General features: G+C 39.9%; 1 protein-coding gene across 4 annotated transcripts in view; it reads right to left on the minus strand.

The window, feature by feature from the left end:
* Positions 1 to 1,785: 1,785 nt before the first annotated feature.
* plppr1 (phospholipid phosphatase related 1) overlaps positions 1,786 to 25,118 on the minus strand; it is a 64,746-nt gene continuing 41,413 nt past the window's right edge. For 3 of the 4 annotated variants that reach the window (XM_085413626.1, XM_085413625.1, XM_085413627.1), the window contains exons 4-8: positions 16,354 to 16,486; positions 13,196 to 13,446; positions 9,212 to 9,388; positions 3,730 to 3,861; positions 1,786 to 3,169 (exon numbers count right to left, since the gene is read on the minus strand). In XM_085413626.1, coding sequence (XP_085269752.1) covers positions 3,137 to 3,169; positions 3,730 to 3,861; positions 9,212 to 9,388; positions 13,196 to 13,446; positions 16,354 to 16,486 — 726 coding nt within the window. In that variant the 3' untranslated portion in view covers positions 1,786 to 3,136. The other variant, XM_085413628.1, reaches the window with a different exon arrangement.

Here is a 25,118-nt window from a genome sequence, read left to right on the forward strand (position 1 = left end):
GTAGCAGCTGGACAGGGGTGTGGTGTGAGGGAAAAGAAGGGCCGCCTGTCACAAGTTATAACATGAAAGAAGAATAAAGCCATATTCATGGTGTTTTTTTGAGTGCCTGTGTAAACACAGGTTCACTTAAACATCCCGTTTTTCTTCTGGCTTCACCCCCAAAGCAACAATATGAAGGATCAGACTCAAATTTCAGTCATCGGCATTCGTTTTACTTAACTTTTCATTCAAAAACAACCCTTAAGGTGTACTCGTACACGTTCTTTATTAAACTCGAAATTTAGGGTCATGGTCTCAGGGTTGACTGCTTGATTCAAACACTGACTGCCAGATTAATTAATGTTTACATTTACTGAGCATACACTCACAGTCAACTCTAGGCTGACTGACACCATGCCTATGAAGTCATTGGTGTAACCGCACTCTGTTAAAACAGATGGTCTAAAACAAATCATTGCAACAGCTCACAGTTCAGTTTCCAGGGATGCATATCCTCTAAAAGCAGTAATCTTACAACTCTGTTTTAGAATAACTGACTGCTTTTATGTTTAACATGTTAGGCTTTGAGTGAACATGTGAATATTAGCATATTTCAATATGTCTGGAAATATGTGGCTTTTTCTCATCAGAATCTTATCAACCTATCAATCAATCTTAGTCAGTCTGTCTATGTCTATGAGCACAACTCCTCTCCAGTAGACTATTTGACTCACAGGGTTGCCAACAGGTTATATTTTGGTTACAGGCCTGTGTGATTTTCTACATTTCAAGTCTATGGTTTTAAGTTGTTAATGTGAATTTCTGTGCATGTAGAAACCAAAAGATTTGCAATTTACATCAATTTATCACAGTTTATTAACTGTATTAACACAGACAGTTTCGATAGTAGACCGACTGTCTTATTGTCGTTTTATTGCCATCCTAACATACCAAAGTCACCTTGAAGATGGCAAATGACTGCAAGTGGCTGCAGATCTAGTGCTTAACTAGAAAGCAACCATTTCAAAGGCAATGAGATTGCAAGTCTGTTGCATATGGTTGCAATATTTTGGTTGAACTGAAGGTTTGTTCAGTGAAATTGTCCTGTAACTCAAACATCTTGAATAACAAACCTGTTTTGGTTTTCTTCAACCTAGGAATGCAATATGTCCTTGGGCTGTTCCTGTAATAATCCAGTGACATTTAGTGATTAAGGACCAACTGCATTACACTTCCATCTTGCAAATAAAAATCCATCTATTTACTATTCAAATGAAATCAAGAGTTAACACTGGCTCAACTTTTAACATTCAGGAGTATGTAACACACTCATAGAAATGATGATGCACAGTGTTTAGGTATTGGAGAATTAATTAATCTAATGGGTACCCATCCAGTTTCATACATTATATTACGTTACATCACAGCGAATGGTCCAACAGTCTGTTATCGCTCAGATCAACATTTATCCATTGGCCTATAATCAGAAACTTGTTGACTGGAAGGATAATGTGACTGCATTTTTAGCATGCAGATGACACAGCAAAGGAGGTAGGATTTGTATGCAGCTGAAGTGACACTGCAAGGCTCAAATCAGGGGAAAAATGGTAAGTAATGAAAACAAATCTCTGGATATTCAGACAAACACAAGGACAGACACGTTTCACACGTAACTTACAAGTACTGACTGTCAAGATGGATTGTCCTTGTCGTTGGTCACATATTTTCTAAGTAAATGAAAAGTTACCATTCTCATTGAAGCGTTTGGGTACATAAAAAGAAACACAAGAGGACACACTGTTGCTACTGACTATTTAATTTTTTTGGACAAACGAAGAAAGAAAATATATGTAGCATTTCAGCTGAAATGCCTTTTTTTGTTCTCAAAGTAAAAGACAATTGTAATCACAATGATAATGAGTAATATCTATAAAACATCTTGACTTCTCTCTTCATGCTGGGCATATCTTCCAATAGGAAATGGAATCACAACATTGCATCACAATCCACTGGTGGGTTGGGGAGAGGGAGGGGTACCTCGAGGAGGAAAAGTGAAGCAGGAGTCATTAGCCTGGTTTTCAGTGAGGAGGACTAACCAGGCCTCAAGTAAATTACTCAGTTTCACTTGAAAAGAATCTCTTATATTTTTCGCCATGTACTTATTAGGGATGTCTTCCATTGGAATTTCAGTAAATATAATTGGAAAACCATACCAGCATAATCTATACACGGATCTGGCACGGGCTAGCTCCTCTGGATCTCTCCATAGAGAGCTTCCTGTTAACATCAAAGTAAATCTGCAAATTGGGGTGAAGCACACTGATACCATGCATTTAAGCCAATCAGATTTTTGTATATTTAGCCTGATGACATGTCACTACAGGTGCAAAAACACATTTTCTGAGCATTTCAGTGACTCATCCTTGCCATTTCCTCCTAAGGGGAGAGGAGTTGTTCCCCAAACAACTGATACCAAAACATATCCAGGTTTACAGCAGGCAAACAGGTCCAAATGGATCATAATAGTCATACATATTAACAAAAATCCATAAAAAATATGACCTGACATGGTCAGTTAATGTACAGAGATAATAAAAAGAAGGATTCTGTCTTTTTTCTGTACAAATGACAAACACCACAGAACAACAACATCAATATTTTTTTTTCCATAGCAGATTTTTCTAACCGAGTGGGGTACATGTGGTGATTGACAAGGCATTTCACCCGGCAGGATGTGATGTAAAACAGAGTGAGTCAGCTGACAGGAAGTGTGCAGGTTTTAACATCGTCAGGATAGGCTACGGCACTCGCTCATACAAAATGTACAAAACACCGTCCTCTAACTACAAACAGCACACCTTGGAGGAAAAAAATGTCCCATGTTTCAATGATCTCAAATAACCTGGAAAAACAATCTGTGCTTATGTTGCGATTTGTGATATTGTTGCCTGATCTGTGTGCCTTGGGAGGTTGAACTGAGCATAGCCCAACTAAATGAAAACCACTGCAAACATGGTGTATTTTGTCCCCCAGGTGATTTAAACAGATATATCAGGAGTGGTTTTTGTAAGCATTCGGAGCCACGTGACATGCGTCCTCGTCATTGTGTCTGGAAGTGCTGTGGAGACGCAAACGTGACCCGGTGCTGCCCCCTTAGTCATGTGACCTCTGTCATCGATGCCGAGTGGTTCTGAAAATGGATGTTGGAGGGAGTATGGGGGGGAAAAAAGGGACAGGGGTAGAGAAAGACAAAGAAAGAAATGAAGTGGATGGAAACAGAAAGCGTGGAAATGAAAAGGAAGAGGAAATCACGTGTCAGCTGGTGCCAAGAGTGCTCTGTGTTAAGTTTCTGTGCATTTGGTTAGGAGGAAAGGGGTGAAGTGCAAACGTCAAGCCTGCCACGTGTCATTGCTTAGTGAACAAAGAAAGAAAGAAAGGATATAGAAAGAAGGAGAAAGAAGGAGAGTACATTTTTAACCAAATAACTTATTGATAACAGAAAATTATCTTTGGATTTATGCACCACCCTCACTTGGACCTTCTAAAAAGGGCATGAAAAAGTAGAAAAAAAAGTACATGGCAATAAATTACAGTGACACCAAGTTCCAGAATTACAGAATTCCTTATCTGAGGGGAGGAATTTGCTTTAAGCTGCAGGCCTTGAGGGAATTCTGCCAATTAATGAAGAAAGATAATGTGCATCATAGAGATTAAAGTTTATGGGATTCCAGGTTAAGTGTTTTTAGCTACCTGTGCGCTCAGGGTCTCCAGTGGGCTCTCCACACGGGGGAAAGTCATCAGAGGCAGACCGCGGTACTCCTCAGTCTTCTGTTTTGCCGCTGCACTGTGGACACCTTTGAAGTTATTCACCACACATATACCCTGTAAGGTATGAGGACAGTTTAACATTAATAGTGAGACAGGCAGAAAGACACAGCAAATCACACGAACATTAGAAACTCAAACACAAAAAGTCCGAAAAAGTTGTTTAAACTCTATAAAACGAGTGAAGAGACTTTGTAGCGTAACTTGATGTTACAGCCGTGTTCACATCTTGGTGAGGCTGCACAGTGGTGCTTTGAGGTTAATGCTATCATCAGTAAAGTTGCTACGGTGATTTAAGGAGGTATAGCCGAGGTTGATCACTGATACGTTTTGCAAATAAATGGGTAAACCGAAATGTTGACTTGAAGATCAAGTGTCTACAATTCATCCAAAGGGTTATGAATATATGTAATAAATAGTATGATAATCCACAACAACAGCTGTTGAGATTTCACTAATTCACAAATTTCAAGGAAAGGGCAGCTCAGCTGATTTTGGTCATTGTATGAATTGATATGGCTCATTTGGAAAGGTACAGGTGAGGATAGGAGAATGACAGTCTCTATAGTAGGTTTCTGAAAATCCGTTATTCATCATTAACTGTTCCCCCCATACTAAACTCTACGCAGTGTGTGTGTGTGTGTGTGTGTGTGTGTGTGTGTGTGTGTGTGTGTGTGTGTGTGTGTGTGTGTGTGTTAGAGAGAGAGAGAGAAAGTAAAAGAGAGCGATCCCCTCTCCCAAATAACATTTGTTCCCAAAAATGCATGTGAATTTGAGGGAAAGGAAAACACGTCTCTCTATTTATGAATGTCATTATAATCCTTAAGGGCTGGACTGAACTACTGGATGAGCGCCCAAAAAATTAGTTTTGTTCAAGGGGATATTATGCAGTCAATTTTGATGCATCTTCATGTTACAGTCTTGCTTCATACAGACCAGTCGCAAGGAGCTTGGATGACCTCGGTCATTTTGTTTGGAGGCATGAGCTGTGATGTTGTTTTAAGGTACAGGTTCCTCTAGCCACCGATCTGACAATTAGTATTTGTTTTTTTAAATTTTAAAAGAAATCCAGGGCCACATCTGGTGGATTTTTTAAAAATAAAAGAGCTAATGGAGGTCTGAAGCCCAGTGTGAGTCTGCTGATCAAAGGGCATTCTGGAGCAGGCTGTCTCCCTTTTGGTTGTTATTTTCATTTTCAGGATTGCTGGTTTGATCTTACAGTGCCCTCCCCCATACAGTGTCATGTACCTACAAACGTTGCAGAAAACTAACATCCTGTTCCCTTTCAGCTTTAAACGCCGCAGCAAGAGCCAGCTGTTATAGGGTTTTTTGCTACCTTAAAAAATTCTCTGGTGGGCTTTTCTTTTCTTTTTTTTTTTTGGTGTGACGTGGCTACATTTTCCACATCAGAACTTTTACTGCAGTGATATAACGTTTATATGGGTATAAAAGAGCAATCAAACATTGCGTGAGTCCCTTAAAGCTGGATATCATTTCATCTAGCCAGCAGAAATGCTTCAGGGTGCTAATCTTTGTGGGCTAACAGGTGCAGAAAACAGATGCTGTTTCTTCATTTATATGTTTATAAATTAGAGGTAATTGTATTTTTTCCATTTTGTCCACTAGTCAGAATTTTTAATGGTAGAGACACCAGTAAGGTTGCAGTCTTTGTTAACTCCTCCACAGACTAGTTAATCAAAGAAGGCAGCCTAAGGGAGATCCCATCCCACCAGACACCAACCGTGCCCTCAGGCAGCAGCAAAGGAGAAAATGAAGCAGGAGGAAGCTCAAGGTTTTCTTGTTTGTGGCTGTTCATGGGCATTGAATTTCTAGAGCTCCCAGACCAAGTAAATGAGTGAATTATAGCTCCTAGGGCAGAATTTACAAATAACTATCCTGTTTGACAATTCTTTACATTTTTATCACAAGTTTAAATTGCATGTTGATGTGGCTGTTGTAAACACATTTCTATTAAACTGAACCACCTCCTGCTTTTTCATTCCCCATTGTGTGTCCTGTCATTCATGCAAAAACAGACGTGTGTGAACTGCCGCCTACTGTTTCAGATGAAGACAAAGTGAATCTGAAGATTGCCACTGAAACGCTGAATTGAAAAATCATTTAGAAACTTTCCTGGTCTCAGATTTTTGCAACAGAAAAATGCTGCTTTTTCCCCAGACTTGTGATTAAAAGAAACTTGAAACTGTGTTGGTGGTTCAGCACTCAATGCAATGTATTATTTATTTTATTTTCCTCCCAGTGGAAAGTAGTTTGTTGAGGTGGTTATGAAATGACTTTGGATTACTTTGCACCATCACCTGAGATGCACTGTTCAGTAACGGTTATTTAATTGTGTTTTTTGTCCCCTCACCGTCAACCGGTTGTGGCAGGACTTTTCTTCCTGTTAAAAGGAAGTTTTTCCTTCCCACTGCTGCCAAGTGCTCGTTCAAAGGGGGTTGTTTGATTGTTTCAGGTTTCTCTGTATTATTGTCAGGTCTTTACCTTACAATATAAATCGCCTCCAGGTGACTGCTGTTGGGATCTAGATAAATAAAACTGAATTGAATTGATTGAACTGAATGTAACCATATGATCTTATGCTTTACATAATTTCATGTATCAGCATAAATCTCCATCCCAATCCAGTCACACTCTTGTACTTCGAAGCAGCAAAGTGATACGGTTTGCATCTCCACCCTTACAAAGTTATTTTCTATCTTCACATTGCATTATGAACATAACTCCTTATTTATTTTTTATCCGTTATCAATGTTTGAACCTTTTATTGTTTTATGTAAAGCACTTTGGTATGCCCAAGGCTTTTAAATGTGCTCTATAAATAAAGATTGTTGTTGTTGTTGTTGCCCATTATGCAGATAATTCAAGACCCTATTTTATCAATTCATCTTTGATAGCAGATGAATTGTAATATTACCTCTTACAGTGGTTGCGACTTATATGAGTCATGCATGCCTTTTAGGTGTCATTTCTACATGCTGTGAATTCGTTTGGAACCACTTTCAAATTTCAGGGGATTTAGCTTCTATTAGACTCAGCAAGTCAGCATGCGCCTTCCCTTGAATCAAGTGGACAGCTTTATATCTTATGTTACCAACATCATCCCGGAGCCAATTCTAAAACCAAGTTCTTAACAATGATCCCTCAATCTGCTGGCAGCGGACAAATCTCTTGAAAGACCAAAGGCATTTGCTGTTTGGTGAGTCCATTCAGATCTCCTCTCTGTGAGCACTGATAGCAGCAGGATTTAGACTATACCTGCTTTCAGCTTTCTCTTTATCAATTCATTTCCTGCAAGATAGCAGTCCATCAACTTGGCTCAGTTCTCATGTGAAACGAGTTTGATAAGCTTCATTGTAAATATAAGGCAAATACAGGGGAATATGGTCAACCTTCATTCATGGTATGCTGATAATAAACTGAAAATAATGTTCAATGACGTAATGACAGATTTCCTTTTCTTTAAGCACTTGAGTTAAAGGCAACTAGACTTACACTTCAAGGCCCTTAAGACTACCATGACCTGGATGGGTGAGAACCTGCACAGACAACCCCATTTCCTTTTATCTTTTCCTGAAGATCAATGGCATAATGTATATCACTTTTAACAGTTTAATCACTGAAAGCTACTATCAATTATCAAAGAAACAGGTGCAGTGGATCCACCTCCTCATGGGCAGGGGCGGGGATAGCTCAGTAGGTAGAGTGGTGGTCCCATGATCGGAAGATCAGGGGTTTGAATCCACTGAACGGCTACCCTGAGATACCCCTGAGCAAGGCTATAGTCCCTACACACTGCTCCCCGGTGCACCTGCTGAGTGGCTACCCACTGCTTCACTGGGTGAATGGGTCAAATGCAGCAAGAGTAATTTCCCCACGGGGATCAATAAAGTATACATTATTTTTATTATTATTATTATGCAGCAAGAAAAAGATGTGACCACACTGAACCTGACTGTTTTGCACCACAGCAGGAATTATTTAAAGAATAACCAAGACCAAGCTTGACCTGCACATGTAAATCACACTATTCCAATGCCACTAACTTTCTTTGGTGCAATATTGAGTCAGACTTAATTTGTGACCTTTTTTTTTTTTCACTTTTTGAGTCGTGACCAAATCGAGATTCTGGCATTTTCACTAATCTCTGCTGTCCTTGGTATTTAGTTCTAATTAGTTTAGCATACACTCTACTAAAACATTACATATATTAAACATTAGCACTTTAATACCATCACTGTAGACAGATGACAGCTGTAAAAGGACTGATTTTCCCTTCATATCAACCAATGTACAAATAACAAACCTCTAGCTTCTTCTTCTTATCTGAGTCTCTCCTCCATGTGTCTCCCGCATTGGCACTCAGGACTCAGCGGCAATTAGAAGTAATGAAGCCTCTGAGGTTATTAAATAAACCTTTTTGGATAGTGGGGGCAGGGGGTGGGGGTCCCCTTCACCTTCCTTTCTCCTGAGTGAGCTTTCCCATTCAGCACAAAACAACGTGATCAGTTTAAGTTGCAGCTATTACCCTGAATTTAATCACAGCATAAAATATGATGAATAGTCTGAAAAAAGCACATTAACTTGCAGCAGAAGCCAAGCAGTTTGACTAAATCTCGCAGGACAACTGATGTTGATTTTACATTATGGACAGCAGCCCAGTGAAACTGCTGTCTTGCTTGGAAAGATGAGCCCACTTTGCACATCTTATCCTCGGCAACTGCTACGGCAGTTATTTTACGAAGGTAAATAACAGGATGCCTAACCTCTGGAGTACGGAATCTGAATTAATCACATCACTGGTTACCTCCACGATCTAAAAATTAATTAAAAGTAGTGTTTACCTCATTTTTCTTCTCTTTTTTTTGTCCTTGCGCTTACAGATTTCAGGTTGAATCTTGGGTTGTTCACTTCCTTCTTCTTTTCATCTTCTCCAATACCCCACAATCAGCCAGTGTATTCTTAACTTGATCAATGTAGCTTAAATTACCTTTATCTAAACCTTTATTGAGCATAACATAAATCACACCTCATTCTTTTTTCACCTTTTTATATACTTGGTGCCCTCTCCAACACTTGTACTGTCACTAAAATGAATTTCATCAAAGATATACATAAAAATATTTGCTGTATATAAGAATTTTAAGGCATAAATTTTCACATGGTTGACTTTGAAATGAAAACAAACCCACGTTAAAGGCTCTGGGAAGCTGCAGCTTGAATTAATCATCCAATTACCAGTTTGGGTTTGTTCCAAAATGAAGCTCAAAATGAATATTATAATTTGAAAGTAGCTCATGACCAGAATCCACCTTCTCTTTTCTCTCTTCTTCTCCGACCCCTTCTCCACCACCTTCCCAAACCTAATGCAAGTTTTAGTAGTCCTCACCAGAAACAATGCAATAGCTGATCCCAGTATAAATCCAGCCACTACATCTGAACAGTGGTTTCGATACTCTGAAACTCTGTTGAGGCCGGTGAGGAAGGCGGAGCAGAGTGTGCCCAAACAGAGCACTGGTTTGGCCAAGCGGCTGGACTTGGTCTTGATTGTACTGGTGATGTACATCTAGAAGGAGAAAGGTGGAAAGATTAGACTGTTCTTTGTCCCAAATGTCTTTAACGAAAACAAAACCAAAAAAAACAGGCTCCTGCTCTTCTGTTTAGGTGGATTAGGAACAGAGATCCCATGCAGAACAACTGGAGGTTTTCCCACTAAAATAAAGTCAAATATTTTACCATTTCTTTTTTTTTCTTTTTTTTTTTTTTTTGGAAGTGACATCAGAAACAGCAGCATGTGACATCACGTGATGGCGGAGCTTCAGTTCATCCTTTGTCATCCTTTTTTTTTTTTTTTTTTTTTTTTTTTTAAATAGGACAGGGGGAAAGAATGAAAGAAAGAGGGGGAGAGGAAGAAAGAAAACCAAAGGGGAGAAGAGACGGTGAGAAGGGGGGGAAGAGAGAAAAAAAAACAAAAAAACAAAAAAACAAAAAAAAAAAACCTCCTGGGTCACCTGTATGGAGAGAAAAAAAAAACAAAAAAAACAGAGGAGACAGCAAACAACAAAGAGCAACATAATAATAAAAAAAAAAAAAGCACCATCACAATAAACTAGCTAGTCATAGATATCAATAGTTACTAAATAATAAACGATATTGTGCAGCACGCAAGATAGACAGCGCACAGTGTGCTTTGAGGCAGCAGCCAAGAAAGCTGTAGTCCGCATCTGTGAATACCCATGTGTACACCTGTGTGCATACCTGTGTGGATCAGCATGCTTGCATTCCAAAGGTTTCTCCATGTAATGATCTGCTAGAGAGTGTGGGGAGCCACAGCCCTGTCCTCTATGGTATCAAGCAGGTATGGAGGAGATCAAAACTCCAGACATCCAGAGGCCCCCAGAACACAAGAGACCAAGGAAGACCCACAGAGGGGCAGCCGCGCCACTGTCCCAGTAAGAGCTAAGGAGAGTCCCAGATGAGAGCTCATTCAGCAGCCGCGGAGCAGAAGCCAGGGGGAGTTGCAGTGACGCGCCCGTGAGCTCCGCCGGCAGCCAGCTGTGCCTGAGTGACCGAGCCCCAGGCCGAGAGGCCGGGGGCACCCCACCTCCAAAGTGGCCCGAGCGAGCCCCAATAAGCGGCCGCCAAGGAGTGAGCCGGTGTGTACCCGGACGCCCACCCCCAGATACAAAGAACCACCAACGCACCGATACCTGAGGGAGTTCGCCACCGGCAGGGGAAGTGGTGGTGGGTGGAGATAGGCCTCCAAACCTTGGAGGGCCCGAGATGTCCCCAGAGAGGTGGCGTCTGATACCCAACCTGACATATGGACACAGACATACAGGCACACACAGACACAAACATCCATTCCCACCCTCATGCTCTCATATGTACTTCACACTCAACCGACGTGGAGACAGACATAAAGGGACGCTGTATACACGATCACACTCCCCAAGCGTACTCTACTAACCGGGTCTAGGTACCCTTGCCCCTGGAGGGGGGAACTGCACCCAGACCCAGGTGGTGTTACCCTTTTCCCTGCGGTGGGGAGAGGCAGACCGCCCCGACTCCGCAGCAGCAGGGAGGCCCCAGACCGCAGTCGGACGGCCCACTCCTCCTAGCCCCCCCACTCCAGTAGGCCGCAGAGAATGGGGGTGAGAGAAGACTCCAAACCTCCCTCCACCCGCTCATTGTAGTGTTGATGCATGTGTGTTCTAAGGTGCAATTAAAACCCAGGAGGGCATAAAGCTACCTGCCAGAGAGCAGCAGGTAAGCGCATAGCCCCTCCTGCTAGCCCTCAATGTCTACATGTATTTAAAATTGAGAGGTGGGCAACGACGCCAGGGGTGAGGCGTACACCCTGATGGTAACTTGGACTCCGTGTATCATGCCCACCCCCAAGATCCTATATGTATGTGTAATGAGGGTGTGAGTAATGTGAATGTCTAAGTTGTGGGATAAAATTGAGGCAGAGGCAGCCAGAAGGGGACAGAGGGGGGGGGGTAGCCTCCTCTGCATCCTGGTGACAAATATTTTACCATTTCAAAATAGTGCAAAGCCCCCATGGTATAGCAAATCAGTCAGGGAAGGCTGTGAAAAAGTTACATCATAGTAGCGCAAGATTCTGCAAAACAGAGACATCGTTTTTCCCCCACAGAGAATAAAAAATTGAACCTAACAAGAGAACCCATTAATAAGCGGGAGGACTGTCAGCATTTAAAAACAAAAAGGTCTACCTGCATATATTTTCACCTCTTGAACTTTCACCTACCTCTATTCCAATTAGGGCTGCACGATTTTGCATAAAATGAGAATCACGATTTTTTGGCTTAGAATTGAGATCACGATTCTCTCACGGTTTTCTTTTCCAGTATAAATATTTATTGCACTTATTAACTGCACATCAACTTCGTAACAGTTGAGACTGAACATAAAAACAATAAATAAACATAAAAACAAATGTCTCACGTTTTGTTGTTGCCGCAAAATGTTGTACTGCTTGAAATTCTGTCTCCACTGTTGCTCGACGTTGCGTGTATAGAGCAGGTAGTGCAACAATAGAAAAATAGTTGCGGGACGGCACTGTGTAGCGTTTGTCTAGGGTGTTGATCATTTTCCTAATTGCACAGTGTTGATGGGAGCCATATCTTTGGTCAGGTGATAAGTGATAGCCTCCGTAATTTCTTTGTGCCTGCGAGAGTTCGACGTGTATAGGGAAGCGCTGTATAAGGTTCTCGTTATTGGTGTTTGGGTGGTTGACCGGGGCGGATTTTCTCCTGTCACTTTCTCGTCATCCCTGACGTGCTCTCCGTTGTTTTTTCCCTGCTAATTTTAGCATCACACGGCGCAGCTTCTGTATCACGTGGTATAAGGCTCCGCCCTTGTCATTTGTTGAGCAGGAAGAGTGAGCGCTTGTTTTCATGCAGATTACGTCCCGGATCAAAATGCGGTACAGTCGTCGTCGTCGTCTTTTTTTAATTTAATTTTATTTTAATCGTTGTCATTTGGAAATGAGATCGCACATAAGTATGAATCGAGATCGCGATTTTCTAACGATTAATCGTGCAGCCCTAATTCCAATCAAGTAGCGAAGGTATCGAATTAATTTTCATCAACAACAATCTGTTCTTGTATTCCTCCTGCTCCTGTTGATAAAATTTGCACTTCCACTCTCTTTTTTCCAAAGATGAGGCCCTCACCCTGTCACTCAGATGTCAAACAGCTGCTCTTCAATTATCGCTTCAAAAAGTAATTTTCCATGCGACCTCCAGCCAATTTTCTAAAAACGCCTAAACTGTCGCTGTGCTAGTGTGAAATATTCCTCACCTCAATTTCAAATAGCATGAAGTCCCTCCTTGCCAATTCCTCCATCAAAGAACCGAAGGTGCTGTGTTTATAACAAATACTCCTTCTTACTCAGTAGTTTTTAACTCCACATACGGTACAGGTATGTGCAGTACAACTTTAAGCAGCCCGGCTCAAATTATATATTTTCTGTCTGGTTTTTTCCCCACAGACGAGTAAACCAATTACCTTCTATTCTAAACTAGAACATGACATTGCTTTTAATTAACTATGCTCAGGTTGAATCCCTGGAGAATTTTTTTTGTCTACACATTATTGGTTGGTTTCTAATTTAAAATGGGATAAACAAACACAAACGTGAGTGTTCACGTGCTACAAAGGGAGAATGAAAGGAAATGAAATATACACCTAAATGCAAATATCGTTACACACATTCATGCCTTAAAATATATCGCATGCTGTTTAATTAAACATATACTGTGTCATTACATTAGATATACGTTTTATAAAATGTTTTTTCAAGCCTTTTTTTGTCTCTGAAATAAAGGATAAGGTGCGGTCCTCTCACCGTCAGGTAAACGGCAGAGTAAACGCTCAGCGAAGCGTCCTTAGATGGGAACGACCGCCGAGCCTTCTCCACCACCACGTGGTTCCCGGTGCAGATGTTGCCGTTGACGATAAACTGGTGATTAAAGCGACACTCGGTGCCAGTGTAGTTGGGCTTGCAAACAGACAGGAAGTAGGGCGAGAGACCTCCAGTCACCACCTGGCCTGCATTGACGAAGATGTCTGTAGCAAACAGACCGAATGCAAACACACCTGCGGCACCACAGACACACAGACGGGAGAGGAGAGAAGAGCACGTGAAAAGCCACAAACACAGAGCAATGAAACAATCACAAATAAACACAGAAGGGTTTATATAAGTTATCACCCTCCAGTGTGGGTGTTTATCTAGCTCCCAGTTCCACCACATTAAATCGTGACTATTGTGTGTGTGTGCAGACATCACTGAAGATGTCACAGTGTGGTCTGCATCACTCAGACAGACCACCCAGTCTGAATCAAAACAAAGTGCAAGTTAACTAATGTTGAAATGGAAGGTGAGGAAAAATGGACAACAGCAAGCCAAATACAGACCATAAAAATAAGATAGCGTTTAATATAAATGATGGCGCTGACACTTTCAGCCCACTAACACTGACCAGTGTCTACGTCTGCATTCCTTTTGCTGTGAAATATGACTGCTGATTATCTAGCTTGCTTGGCCATGAAATTAATGTGCTTTGTGTTGTCATCCAGGCGGGTGGGGTGAGGGAGTCGCAGAGGGAGGTTTTGAGGGGCACGGGGACATGATTGTGTGAAGGGCAATGAGGGAACTGGGGGGAGGAGGGGGTTAGAGTGAGAGAAGAGAGGGGAGGGAACAAGTGAGCAGGAAATGCCTTGACAATTTCACAAATTTAACAGGTCTCAAAACATAAATCAGGTGAATTGCTGATTGCATTTCTAATGTGTTTTGTAAAGTTTTTTTTCTTCAACTATGACAGGAAAGTCCAGCAGACTCTCTCTACTGGAACAGAGTCTGTCTGCCCAATTCTGGTAAAGCGTTGTTATAAAATAATCAAAATTCAAAGGTTTTATAGAGCTTTTATAGAAAATTGACACACGGACTTGTCCTTGTTTTTAAAATATATTTAATTTCCTTTCTTTTCCATGATAACAGCTGTTAGCTTACCATACAAAAACATGTAAGCAATATTTGAAATACATCAGTAAAAGCAAAGGCTTCTCCACAAACATTATTTTACATGAGAGGTTCCTCTATCCCAGTGTTTGCCTGGCCTTTGGTCACTGGTCTGCATTGGGCAGCGTTCTGGTGAAAAAATCTAATATCACATATCTTTGCCCATAACAGTTGAGCCTCACTGAGTTTAGCAGTAGAGCAGGGCAATATGACCAAAAATATTTATCACAATATACATTTAAAAATTCCACAACTCCACAACTTTATTAATGCAAAAAACCCCATCAATGTATTTTCACTTAAACAAGCAGCTGTTTTTTATGTGCATTTAAAGTTATATAAAAATGTAACAGTGCAAATTCCTTGCTGACAGTTTAAGCAAAAGGCATTTCCAGTGGAAATTGGCCGACATATCCTCAGCATAACCATGTATGATATCCACAAAACTTAAAAAGAGGTTATACACACAATACGGTAATATTATGTTGAAGCGCAGTACGTATCACTCCGCGAGGCTCCTGCCTACCATAGCCGTAATGCTCCGACAATCCATCAAGCGGTGCGGCTTCGTAGCTTAGCAAAGTCTACTGAAACATGTGACAGATTTTTCAGCGCCGTGTACGACATAAAATCGTTTCAAGGTCAGTAAACACAACCAGAACTCATACATAAGGCACACAGGATTATAAGGGGCACTGTCGATTTTCAGAAAAATCAAAGGATTGATTTTAAGTGTGCCGTATTTTCCAAACAACACGGTAATAACGACGGCCCGCTAGCATGCTCTACTAAAAATAGTGCTTTGTTGTGTATCTGACGGACGAAAGCCAAACCAGTTCCACACCACTGAAGTTGCAGCATTTTTACAAACCAATTGTGGTTCATCCGTTTCATTTAACGATCCACTTTCACCCTTCTCATTCTGCGTCGCCGCCATGTGCGTATGTAAACAAAGGCACTGCGCATGTGCGTTTTACCCATATTCTATCACGATATTTCATTTTCCTATCGTTGCCCAAAATTACACCGGTATTACCGTGAACAGTATGATATAGCCCAGCCCTATTTAGCAGCATATTTCAATTTAATTAAAATGTGACATCTGATGCTTAAGCAGTCAACATCATTTAAACGCATTGGTTCAAATTATATTTACTTGATACTTGAGCCAAAAACATTATCCAACTTCACTGTAAAAAAAGAAAAGTCATCATTCAGCTACCATGTCATTTTTAAAAAAAGTTTTTCCATTTTATCTACAGCTGTTCAACACACTACATCACTGTGACTCGACAACATTACAGCAACAAAGTCAGTACCAGACACACATGTCACAGTTGTTTTGCTCCTTGATGGCCATGTTTGTTGAGAGCCCCTTTCTTTACTGAAGTACCGGATAAATCAGAACTGTTAAAAAAGTTTGTTTTTTCAAGGTGTAAGGTGTAAATCATCAGGGTTGCTAAATCCATGGCTGGATGTGAGCTCCCCTCACAGGTGACTGACAGCACCGACATTGAGTTTAGTTGTGAATGTACAGCATGCTGTGTCGTGGTTAAGGCTTGGCTGATGTTGCAGATGCAACTTTTATTGAGCTATGACATTAATAAACATTGCTCATATAGTTTTGTATTAAATTAAACAAAACAAGGCTGAAGTCACAAGCAGCGTCTTATTGTGATGGATCACAGAATTGCATGCTAATGCGCTTTTGAATACTAATCTGATCCCTTATTCTACACACAGTCTTTGTGGAGAACTGAATGAAATTATTTCAATCAGATCAGTGATCCATAATTTTCCGGTCTTTCAGTTCATCGCAGCTGCACTGAGGTGATGCGCCAGGCAAATACTGGTGGGACCTTACACATGCTGAAGCCCAAAGTACTTTTCATGTGTATTCAGAGTTTTCAGTCACTGTCTGGTACCATTAGCACAAGTGACCTTAGGGCAGTTTAGAGTACATTGCAATACAAGGTTCTTACCTATGAAGCGTATGATGCGGCGGGTGAGGGGGTTGAGGTAACAACAGTCTCCTGTCACTATTGTTTTCTCCTGGGCCAACAGAGCTTCCCTCGTTGATTTCATCATGTACATGGACACCTCTCCGATAAAAATCTACATACACAAACACACACAGGCACAAAAAATAAAAGAGAATATGAATAGGTGAATATGCACACAGAAGAAGCAAAAAGGAGCGCACAGAACAAAGGCAGAGATTTCAAAGAGGGCAGACGTGACGTCTCCTCCTTAAATATTTAAACTTGTATTTGTCAACCTAAATAAATAAACTTTTATTCTGAAAAACCTGCTAAAATGTTACATCAAATATCTGCCCGACAGGGTTGGATGTTTTCTTCTCTGCACAGTCTATTTTCACTCCAAAAATATTAATATTTTAGAAAAATAAATAAAAAATACAAATGCTGTGGCAAACACAATTAAACCACAGACAGACACACAGAAACACAGTGTTGTGATCTCAGTCAGCAACATGCAGCACCTACTCCTCACCTCTGGTGCTGTGCACATGCTGCCAGGTTAATAATCATGGAGAAGCCAGAAGGCAAGAGGAGGAATTTTTCCCTCCCAAAAAGATTTGAGAACCAAGGAAGTCTAGATTACGTTTACTTTTTAAAAAACTTTTTTTTAATAAAGTATATGAATATGAGCTATTAAAAACCCAGTGCAACTTTTTTTTAATAGAACACGCATCACAGGGTGCCATGTGCAAACATGAATCATTTTCCAAAACAAAAGACACAAAATACAGCAGAGCAGTGCACCATGCCTGTATGTGTTGTATTGGCTCAGCAGGGATAATATTAAATGAGAAAGGTTTGTTTACACAAGAATAAATATTTGAAAGCAATACAGATTGCCTGAAAGTTGTACTGCATAATATTCTGTTATACTGGGGCTTAAAATTTGTGTTTTAACCCATAAATAAATACCTTTACTCTATAAATAAATGCAGAAAACTGACGCATTAAAATGCAGGAAATTAAATGTCTGACTATCAAAAAAGTAGAACCCTCCAGAACCCGCACTTAACGTTTTAACAAAACTCACACCCAGCGAACACACAGAAGGAAATGGGGAAACATTAACTTTTGGCATCCTGTTATGGAGCAGAGAAACATTTTTATCCAGTCTGGCCCGTGTACATAAACCACTGTGCCTTAATGCAGCCTTTCTTCAGGTCCATTATAGTTTGGACATTTCATCAGGTCTAATGGAAAAACTGCTGCTGGACACACAAAATGGATCTCGTTGCCAGTCGCCTTGGGTGATAAAGACTGCTTCAAATAAATGTGTGTGTTTATCAGAGACAGTGTGTGCATACACTTAGTGCATATGTGTGCACCCATGTGGTTTTGGCCTTTGATGTGTGTTTGTTTGGGGCCTTAGGACAGGTGAATTTTCCTCCATCCCTCATGAATGCTTTCTCATCATCATGTTCTTGTAAACGCAACTCCAGTCCATCTCTTTCTGTGTGGCAGTTAGCAGCGAGAGCAGCTCGTGTTTTGATGTCAGGAAATGCAAAGTAAAAATTTTTTTAAAAGGAATAAATGAGCACTGAAAGCACTCACATAAAAATCAGTATGAACCTTCTAAATCTATGCACTTGATTCAGTCCTGTCTGCAACTGCCAGCATGACTAAAGGTGGATTCATATTTTCAAATAACCATTTGTGTCACAGGATGGGAGGCATAGTGCATAGCGAAACAAGGTTCAAATGCATCATGGCAGAAAAATCAATCTCCTGATGTCTAATGATCCAAAAATGTCTATCTTTGCAGACAGAGTGACCAAAACAAGCTTTTGCAAGCTTTAAAAACTGTAAAAGGAAGACAACTTGTAACAGTCAGACTAGCAGCAGTTGCAGTGAACCAAAATACATTTTGCATTAAATAAAAGGTAGCTGGCATAATTAATTATTAAGCCTAACTGGCTTAATTTGAATTTATTTTTAAAGAGCCTCCTTTTTTAAAGTACCAATAATACAAATTAAAAGTCAACCAATGTTTAAAATTTATGACTGAAGTTTGTATATATAGTCAACAAAAATAGAGCCAAAACCTATGCTACAATTGGAAAGTAGCAATAAAAGCAGCAATGCTTTTTAATAAGGTTCTTATTATAAGGATGCAATGTATTATTAATACATTGTTAAATTCAATTAGGCCTACATGTTTTTATACTATTTTATATTCTGTTATTGCAATGTTTTACAAAAAATTTCTAAATATATTTTTAATGCACTTTTTAATGCAATGCTAACTGATTAATTGGGGCATGCTCCCAATGAGACAATGGATGATGTCCTTGTGGATCTCCTCCAAGATCTGGACCGGGCTCCTGGACTGAGCTCCTGGAGAGTCTAAGGTGCAACGTGGCAGCACTGGGATGTTCTGAAACATAACGTCCCCGAGGTGTTCTGCTGGATTTAGGTCAGGCGAGCATGACGGCCAGTCAGTGGTATGGAACTGCCTTCATAATGTCGCCCCTGTTCTCATCTGTGGAAAGCACAGGGCATCGGTGGTTGACCTGGTATTCTATGGCAAATGCCAATTGGACTCCACAGTGCTGGGCAGTGAGCACAGGGCCAACTTAAGGATATTATGCCCTCAAGTCACCCTTGTGAAGTCTGTTTCTGATTGTTTGGCCAGAGATTTTCACACCAGTGGACTGCTGGATTTCATTTTGTAGCTGGCATCTTTATCCTGTTCCTCATTGCACAAGGGAGTAGATACCAGTCCTGCCCAGGAGTTAAGCACCTTCTAAGGCTCTAGGTTTCCTAGAGTAACTGCCCGTCTCCTGGAATCTCCTCTATGCTCTTGAGAGTGTTGAGAGACACAGTAAACCTTGTAATGGCTTGTATTGATGTGCCATCCTAGAGGAGTTGGACAACCTGTGCAACCTCTGTACTGTCTCTAGACAACCTCTACCACATGCTACCAGTAGTGACATTGACCCAAGTGTTCCTTTAATTTTTTGAGCAGTATGCATGTGAGTGTGTGTGTGCATATGAGAGAGTCAAACTGTAATGGCCAAGTGAAAGAAATGATCCATCAGCCAACAAGGTGAAATGCCTCATGTCATTATGTAGCAGCAAAAGACAGAATGACCTGATGAAAGCTTAAAGTGACTAATCTGCTGGGTTACTACCACCACCTTCTCCAGACCCAGACAGAAGATTTATAACAAAAAAAAGGTGCAGACCAATTTCTTTGACCTGTCTGAGACTCAAAAAGAAAAAAAAAAAGCAGTTTTAAAGGTAAAGTCAATGTGTTTGTCCCCAGTCAAAAAGAAATTACAGTCAGAACAAACACAGATAATTACCGGTATAGCAATTAAATTACAATCACATTACAGGATTTTATGTTTTATGGGTATTTTTCCTTTAGCAAGTAGGTCCCATGTGATGTCAATGGGTATATAAGCTTCAAAGGACATACATGCAGCTGATAATGTTCTTTCTTCTTAAAGTCCTTTGTTTTGACATTTAGTTTGAGAAGCTGCTGATAATTAAGCCAATCACTGATGTGTCATCTGCAATCGTAACTTCTAATCTGGATCTGTGTGATAATGTGAATATTGGGAGGATAGGAGGAAGATCAGGACATAGTCACAGGGGCAATCCTCACCACTTTGTGTTGGCTTGAGAGCAAGTTCACAATCCTCCTGCAGAGGTTAAGTCCAAGGCCTTTAAGTGTTGATTCTTTAGGGAATTATGGTAATGCATGCTGTGCTCAAATATATACGATTTATTGGCACATCACTGAGAGTGTTATGACGTGTTGTGGGTGAAGCATCATCAGTGAAGCTATACCTCTTGGCAAATGTATCAGGTCCAGATTGGGTGACAAAATGTCAGGAATAAAATACTTCATCTGCATCTCAAATTGATTTTCCTATGATAGATGGAGAACAGGGTGGCAGTCATTTAAGCATATTACCTTACTCTTTCTTGGAACACACACAATGACTGATGATTTAAAACAGGAGGGGACAACAGGCAGGGAGAGAAAGAAAAGACTCCTGTGAGCTGCATCCTCTGATGGGGATACTGCTGGGTCTGGCTGCTTTACAGGTGTTGACATGCTGGAAAAAACTTTGTGCGTCATCCTCTTTAATGATCAGAGTGCCAGCCTTAACGTTTTTGGAAGGCCTCTTAGGGAGAGTGGCGTTCTGACTCTCAAAATGGGCAGAAAACTTATGTACCTCATCGTGGAGCAAGACGGTGACATTGGCTGTGCACCTGGGCTTACCTACAAAGTGTAAAGTGCTCCTTCCACATGCTCTCAGAGTTGTTACTGCTGAGCCGTGTCTGTACCTTGTCTCTCTAATTCCGCTTGGCTGCCCTCATAGTGCAACATAGGTCATATCGGGAACTTTTGAATTCTCCTTGTTTTCAAAGGCAAATACAGCATTTTAGGGTGATGCAGCATTGCTGTTCGTTCACTGTTTCTAGGTAGGTTCTAGTTACATGTTCATCCTGAGCACCAAGTTTCCTGTACACCTGAGTGTCTCTTTGTATATGTTGATGTTAATGTTAGAGGCACTGGTGTCCAGAGATGGGCAGTAACGCGTTACACGTTACTGTAATCTGATTACTTTTTTCAAGTAACGAGTAAAGTAAGGGATTACTATCGCAAAAACAGTAATTAGATTACCGTTAGTTTCCCGTAGGAACGCTGCATTACTGCGTTACTAAAACCGTGATTTTTTGCGAGGACAGTGACGTAAGCGAGTGTGCTGTTAGTGACAACAGCTGTGTGCAGATCAACAATGGATCACATATCGAGTGCGGGAGAGAGTATGAGCGTGCAGCGTTTAAAGCGTGGAAGTACTGACCTTACTTTGAGTTTGATTCCATAAAAAGTGACAAAAACATTAGTGTCCGTTGTGCGTGGGAAGAAAACTTCTTTTTACAGCGAAAAAAAACCCCCTAAACTTCCGAGCAAGCACCGAGTGCGCTACCACGTAATGGGAAATTCACAGAGAAACTCGCGGATTCTTCAACTGACCGCGGCACACCTGCACCAGGGTAAACCTCCGCCTACCGTAGTCCTGCTTTACAGGTGAAAATAGAGCAACAGGACCGCTGAGTCTTTGACTTTATTTATTTTCTGCTGTGTTTTACTTGCATCTATTTGAAAGAGTGAGTGTAAACACAAAAAATATTTTATTTTATGTGCTGGAATGTGCAGAAAATAGGTTTAAATGTTAAACTAATTTCTTCCAGTCAGAGAATGTTGCATATAATTAAATTTTTACTTGATGCATAAAGTTAAAAAATTAAAACTGATAAAACAAGTTAAAAAAAGAGACTTTTCCATTTGATTACATTTTGTATGATGGATTATGTAGAAAAAGTAGAATTGGGCTGAAAGATCTATCGCTTTATCACCTATTCAGGTTGTAAATCGTGTTTTTAAAAAGTAACTAAGTAACTAAGTAATTAATTACTTTGGAAAATAAGTAATCAGTAAAGTAACGGGATTACTTTTTTGGGGAAGTATTCAGTAATTAGTTACTGATTACTTTTTTCAAGTAACTTGACCAACACTGCTGGTGTCCCATCAAGTTCCTGTCTGCTTGCACCCATCCTTTAAATGAATTGGGTGGCTGTAGTTGGGTCTTCGTAAACAGCCTTAACTGTGCTTGTCTACGGAGCACGTAATCTGTAAGGAGCAAGTATTTTGAAAGCATTAGTGTCCCATTAACAAAGACTTGAGATTATAGGCCAGTAGCTTTTTTCAGGTTGTAGGCAACGCTCTGATTTGACAGAATACATCAGTCGTGCGACTGATGGCCCTGCTTTCACCGCTGTGAGATTTGTTAGCATGTGCTTTGTGTGGAAACAGAGCTTGCATTAGCAAAAAAGCACACTTCTCTTATTATCATAACAGATACATTTCCTCTTATAAACCACCTTGGCCAACAGCTGTTTTTAGACTAGACCACTTTAATTTCTCATTAATGTTTTTATAACCCTCTGTAGATACTAAATGTTAACGCGTCGCATAGTTTTGTTTAATTCAGCTGAAAATGTTATTACTGTAAGTAACTTTTTAGAGATATATGACACTGTGAAGTCCACATATCTAAAATGAGGTACATGACGAATTGCTGGAGATTAAATAAAACAAAGTATTTATAATGAGCTGAACCATATAACACTGGTGAGATTTATGAGTTTATGTACAATTTTCCAATAATACAGTTTTACGTGCAGTGTGGTGTTCCCAAAGTGTTTTATGATCAAAAACCATCCAATGAGGCTTAATGAAAAGAATTCTGCAAAACAAATCAAGACTTATTGCCAGTTATCACAAACGCTTGATTACAGTTCTTTCTTGCAAGGTTGGCATCCACTTATTGTGTTTAGGTGTGCAATTATTTTTTCATGAAGGGCCAGGCAGGTTTGAACCCCTGTATTTATTACAGACTATTGGTCCTACTATCAGTGAACTGTATTAGACATTTGATAAATTGATAAATTAAATATTACTGACAAAAGTTTTATTAACAGATCATTTATGTGTATTTTATAAGGATTTCTAAGGACCTCATAACCTATTAACTTACACTTATTACAGTGACTTTAACCATTGCCACACAGGTGAACACTGGTTCAAATAACTTTTTTTAACTAGTATAGGATCAGTGTGTTTCCATGCAGGTTTTTTAAATGATTAGTTAATTTTATTTTGTTTCTGTTTTGTTTTTTTCTAAATGATGGCATTTACATTTTCTAGCAGCTAGCACTTGCCTTGAAGCATTTGTCTCACTAGAGTCTGTTTCATCGCTGAAAAGGTTAGGTACTACTGACTGATTGTGTTATTTCAACTCATGCAACCCCCCACTTTCCTTTATACAAATGTCAGTAAAAACTGACTGAAAATAGCCATCTCTATGTAACATGCCAGAAAACTGAGAAACAACTTGGCATTCAACTGACACAATGATGTTGGAGCAGAAAATGAAAAGGTTAAACAAGAGACATTAAAAAGAACATGCAAACCTTTCTGAGGGGGCTTTTTTTTCAGTAAGTGACCTGACATGAGAGAAAAGAACAGACTTCCAGTTTGTGTATCCCAATAGCTTTGAGACATCAAAACTTGTAAAATCTGAAGTCTCTGAAATATCTGTGACATTAAAAATTATATCAAGCTGCTCAAATGTTTGAAAAAAAAGGGACACATAATAAATGACACTCCTAAAAGTTTAGTGTTAGGACCATCCTTCTTTATGCATCTGCATCTTAGTTTTTCCTTTTCCAGCTTCCACATTATAATGTGAGTACTAGCCTTTCTCTGAACCTAAATTACAACATTTTTCATAAGGAGAAAAAAAACTTAGTAATACGAGTGTAGTATTTACTGAGAAATAGAAATGTCTTTGGGTTATGCATTAAAGAGCAATTTTATTACAACTGAAACCAATGAGTCGATGGTAGAAACATGAAAAACATGTTCCTTTAGTTAATAAGGACAGAAAATGAAAACGGGGCAACGGCTATAACTAATGAGATTGTTCATTAGCAACTACTGGAACAATAAAGACTGTTAACTGTATAAAGTATTATTTGGCCTGTTCATATTGTTGGCAAACTGATGACCAAATAACATTGAGAAAATAAAAAAAAAATACAAATATCAGGGTGATGATTGGTATTTAAATGCTAAAAATGGGTCATTTTAGCCTGTCAGTAGGAGGAACATGGCAGCATCATAAAATACGATTTAATTTTTGTGAATCTAAAGATCTTAGATATTAATGCAATTGAATCAAAATGCATCATTTTAAACCAATGCTGGTGGATGCTTGGCAATATGGCAATGCCATAATATCGAATACTGATCAGAACCTCCAGGGGCCTGAGTTTGCCGGGTTTGGTTGCAGAAAAAGAAAGAAAAAAAAACCAAAAAAAAAAACCAGACACACAGTTTTGTGTAATAATGGAACAAAGTGTAAAATAAACACTTTGTTAAGTCAAAATAGAGCTTGTTTTGACTTAACTGTGTAACGATACAGTGACATAACTTTTCCCAACTGTGCACTTCCCTTCAACTCTTTAGAAGATACTCACGTCTTTAAGCTCATCAGCTTTGTTTACAGGAGCTTTGAGGAGCTGTTAGACCAATTAGCAGCTAATGAAACAAATACTTCTCTCATGATTCAATGCAGAAAATAAACAAAACTAAAACAGAATATGACTCCTGAAACACCAAATGAACGCTGATACTGCTTTGTGTCTTTGAGGATGTGTGAATAGGATACAGTTTGCATATTCATTTCAGAGGGTGATAATATGTAAAGATGTCGAGCTTAAGTCTTGCTACTCTGCCAAGAGGGGAAAAAGGGAAAAACAGAACAAAAAAAACAACAACAATCAATGCTGCTTTAAGCTTTAAATCTCTTCTTAATGAGCCCATCATTTTCAGTATTGCTACCAAGACACACAATTCAGGAAGTGGAATAAGCCACAAGGAGCTAAAATGGTGTGTGATAAAATGCACAGATGTTGCCCATTTTGGGAAACATTATCTTTTGTTTCTGTGGGATGTACACCTGGCAAAAGCAATATTTTATCATCTTGGCACTGAAAATGATAAAACGGGCTCTATTTTGCCTTATGCCATGGTTGAACGGGTTTATAGGCTGTTGCATGAACACAGCCCATCTAACCTTCACAGCATCCCATTGGTCCGGCCATGTGGAAAACTGCATAAT

This window comes from Rhamphochromis longiceps, linkage group LG7, assembly GCF_057381845.1.
Source record: "Rhamphochromis longiceps isolate RC_006_pf linkage group LG7, R_longiceps_female_GT1.1, whole genome shotgun sequence".
In the NCBI taxonomy this organism is placed as follows: Eukaryota; Metazoa; Chordata; class Actinopteri; order Cichliformes; family Cichlidae; genus Rhamphochromis; species Rhamphochromis longiceps.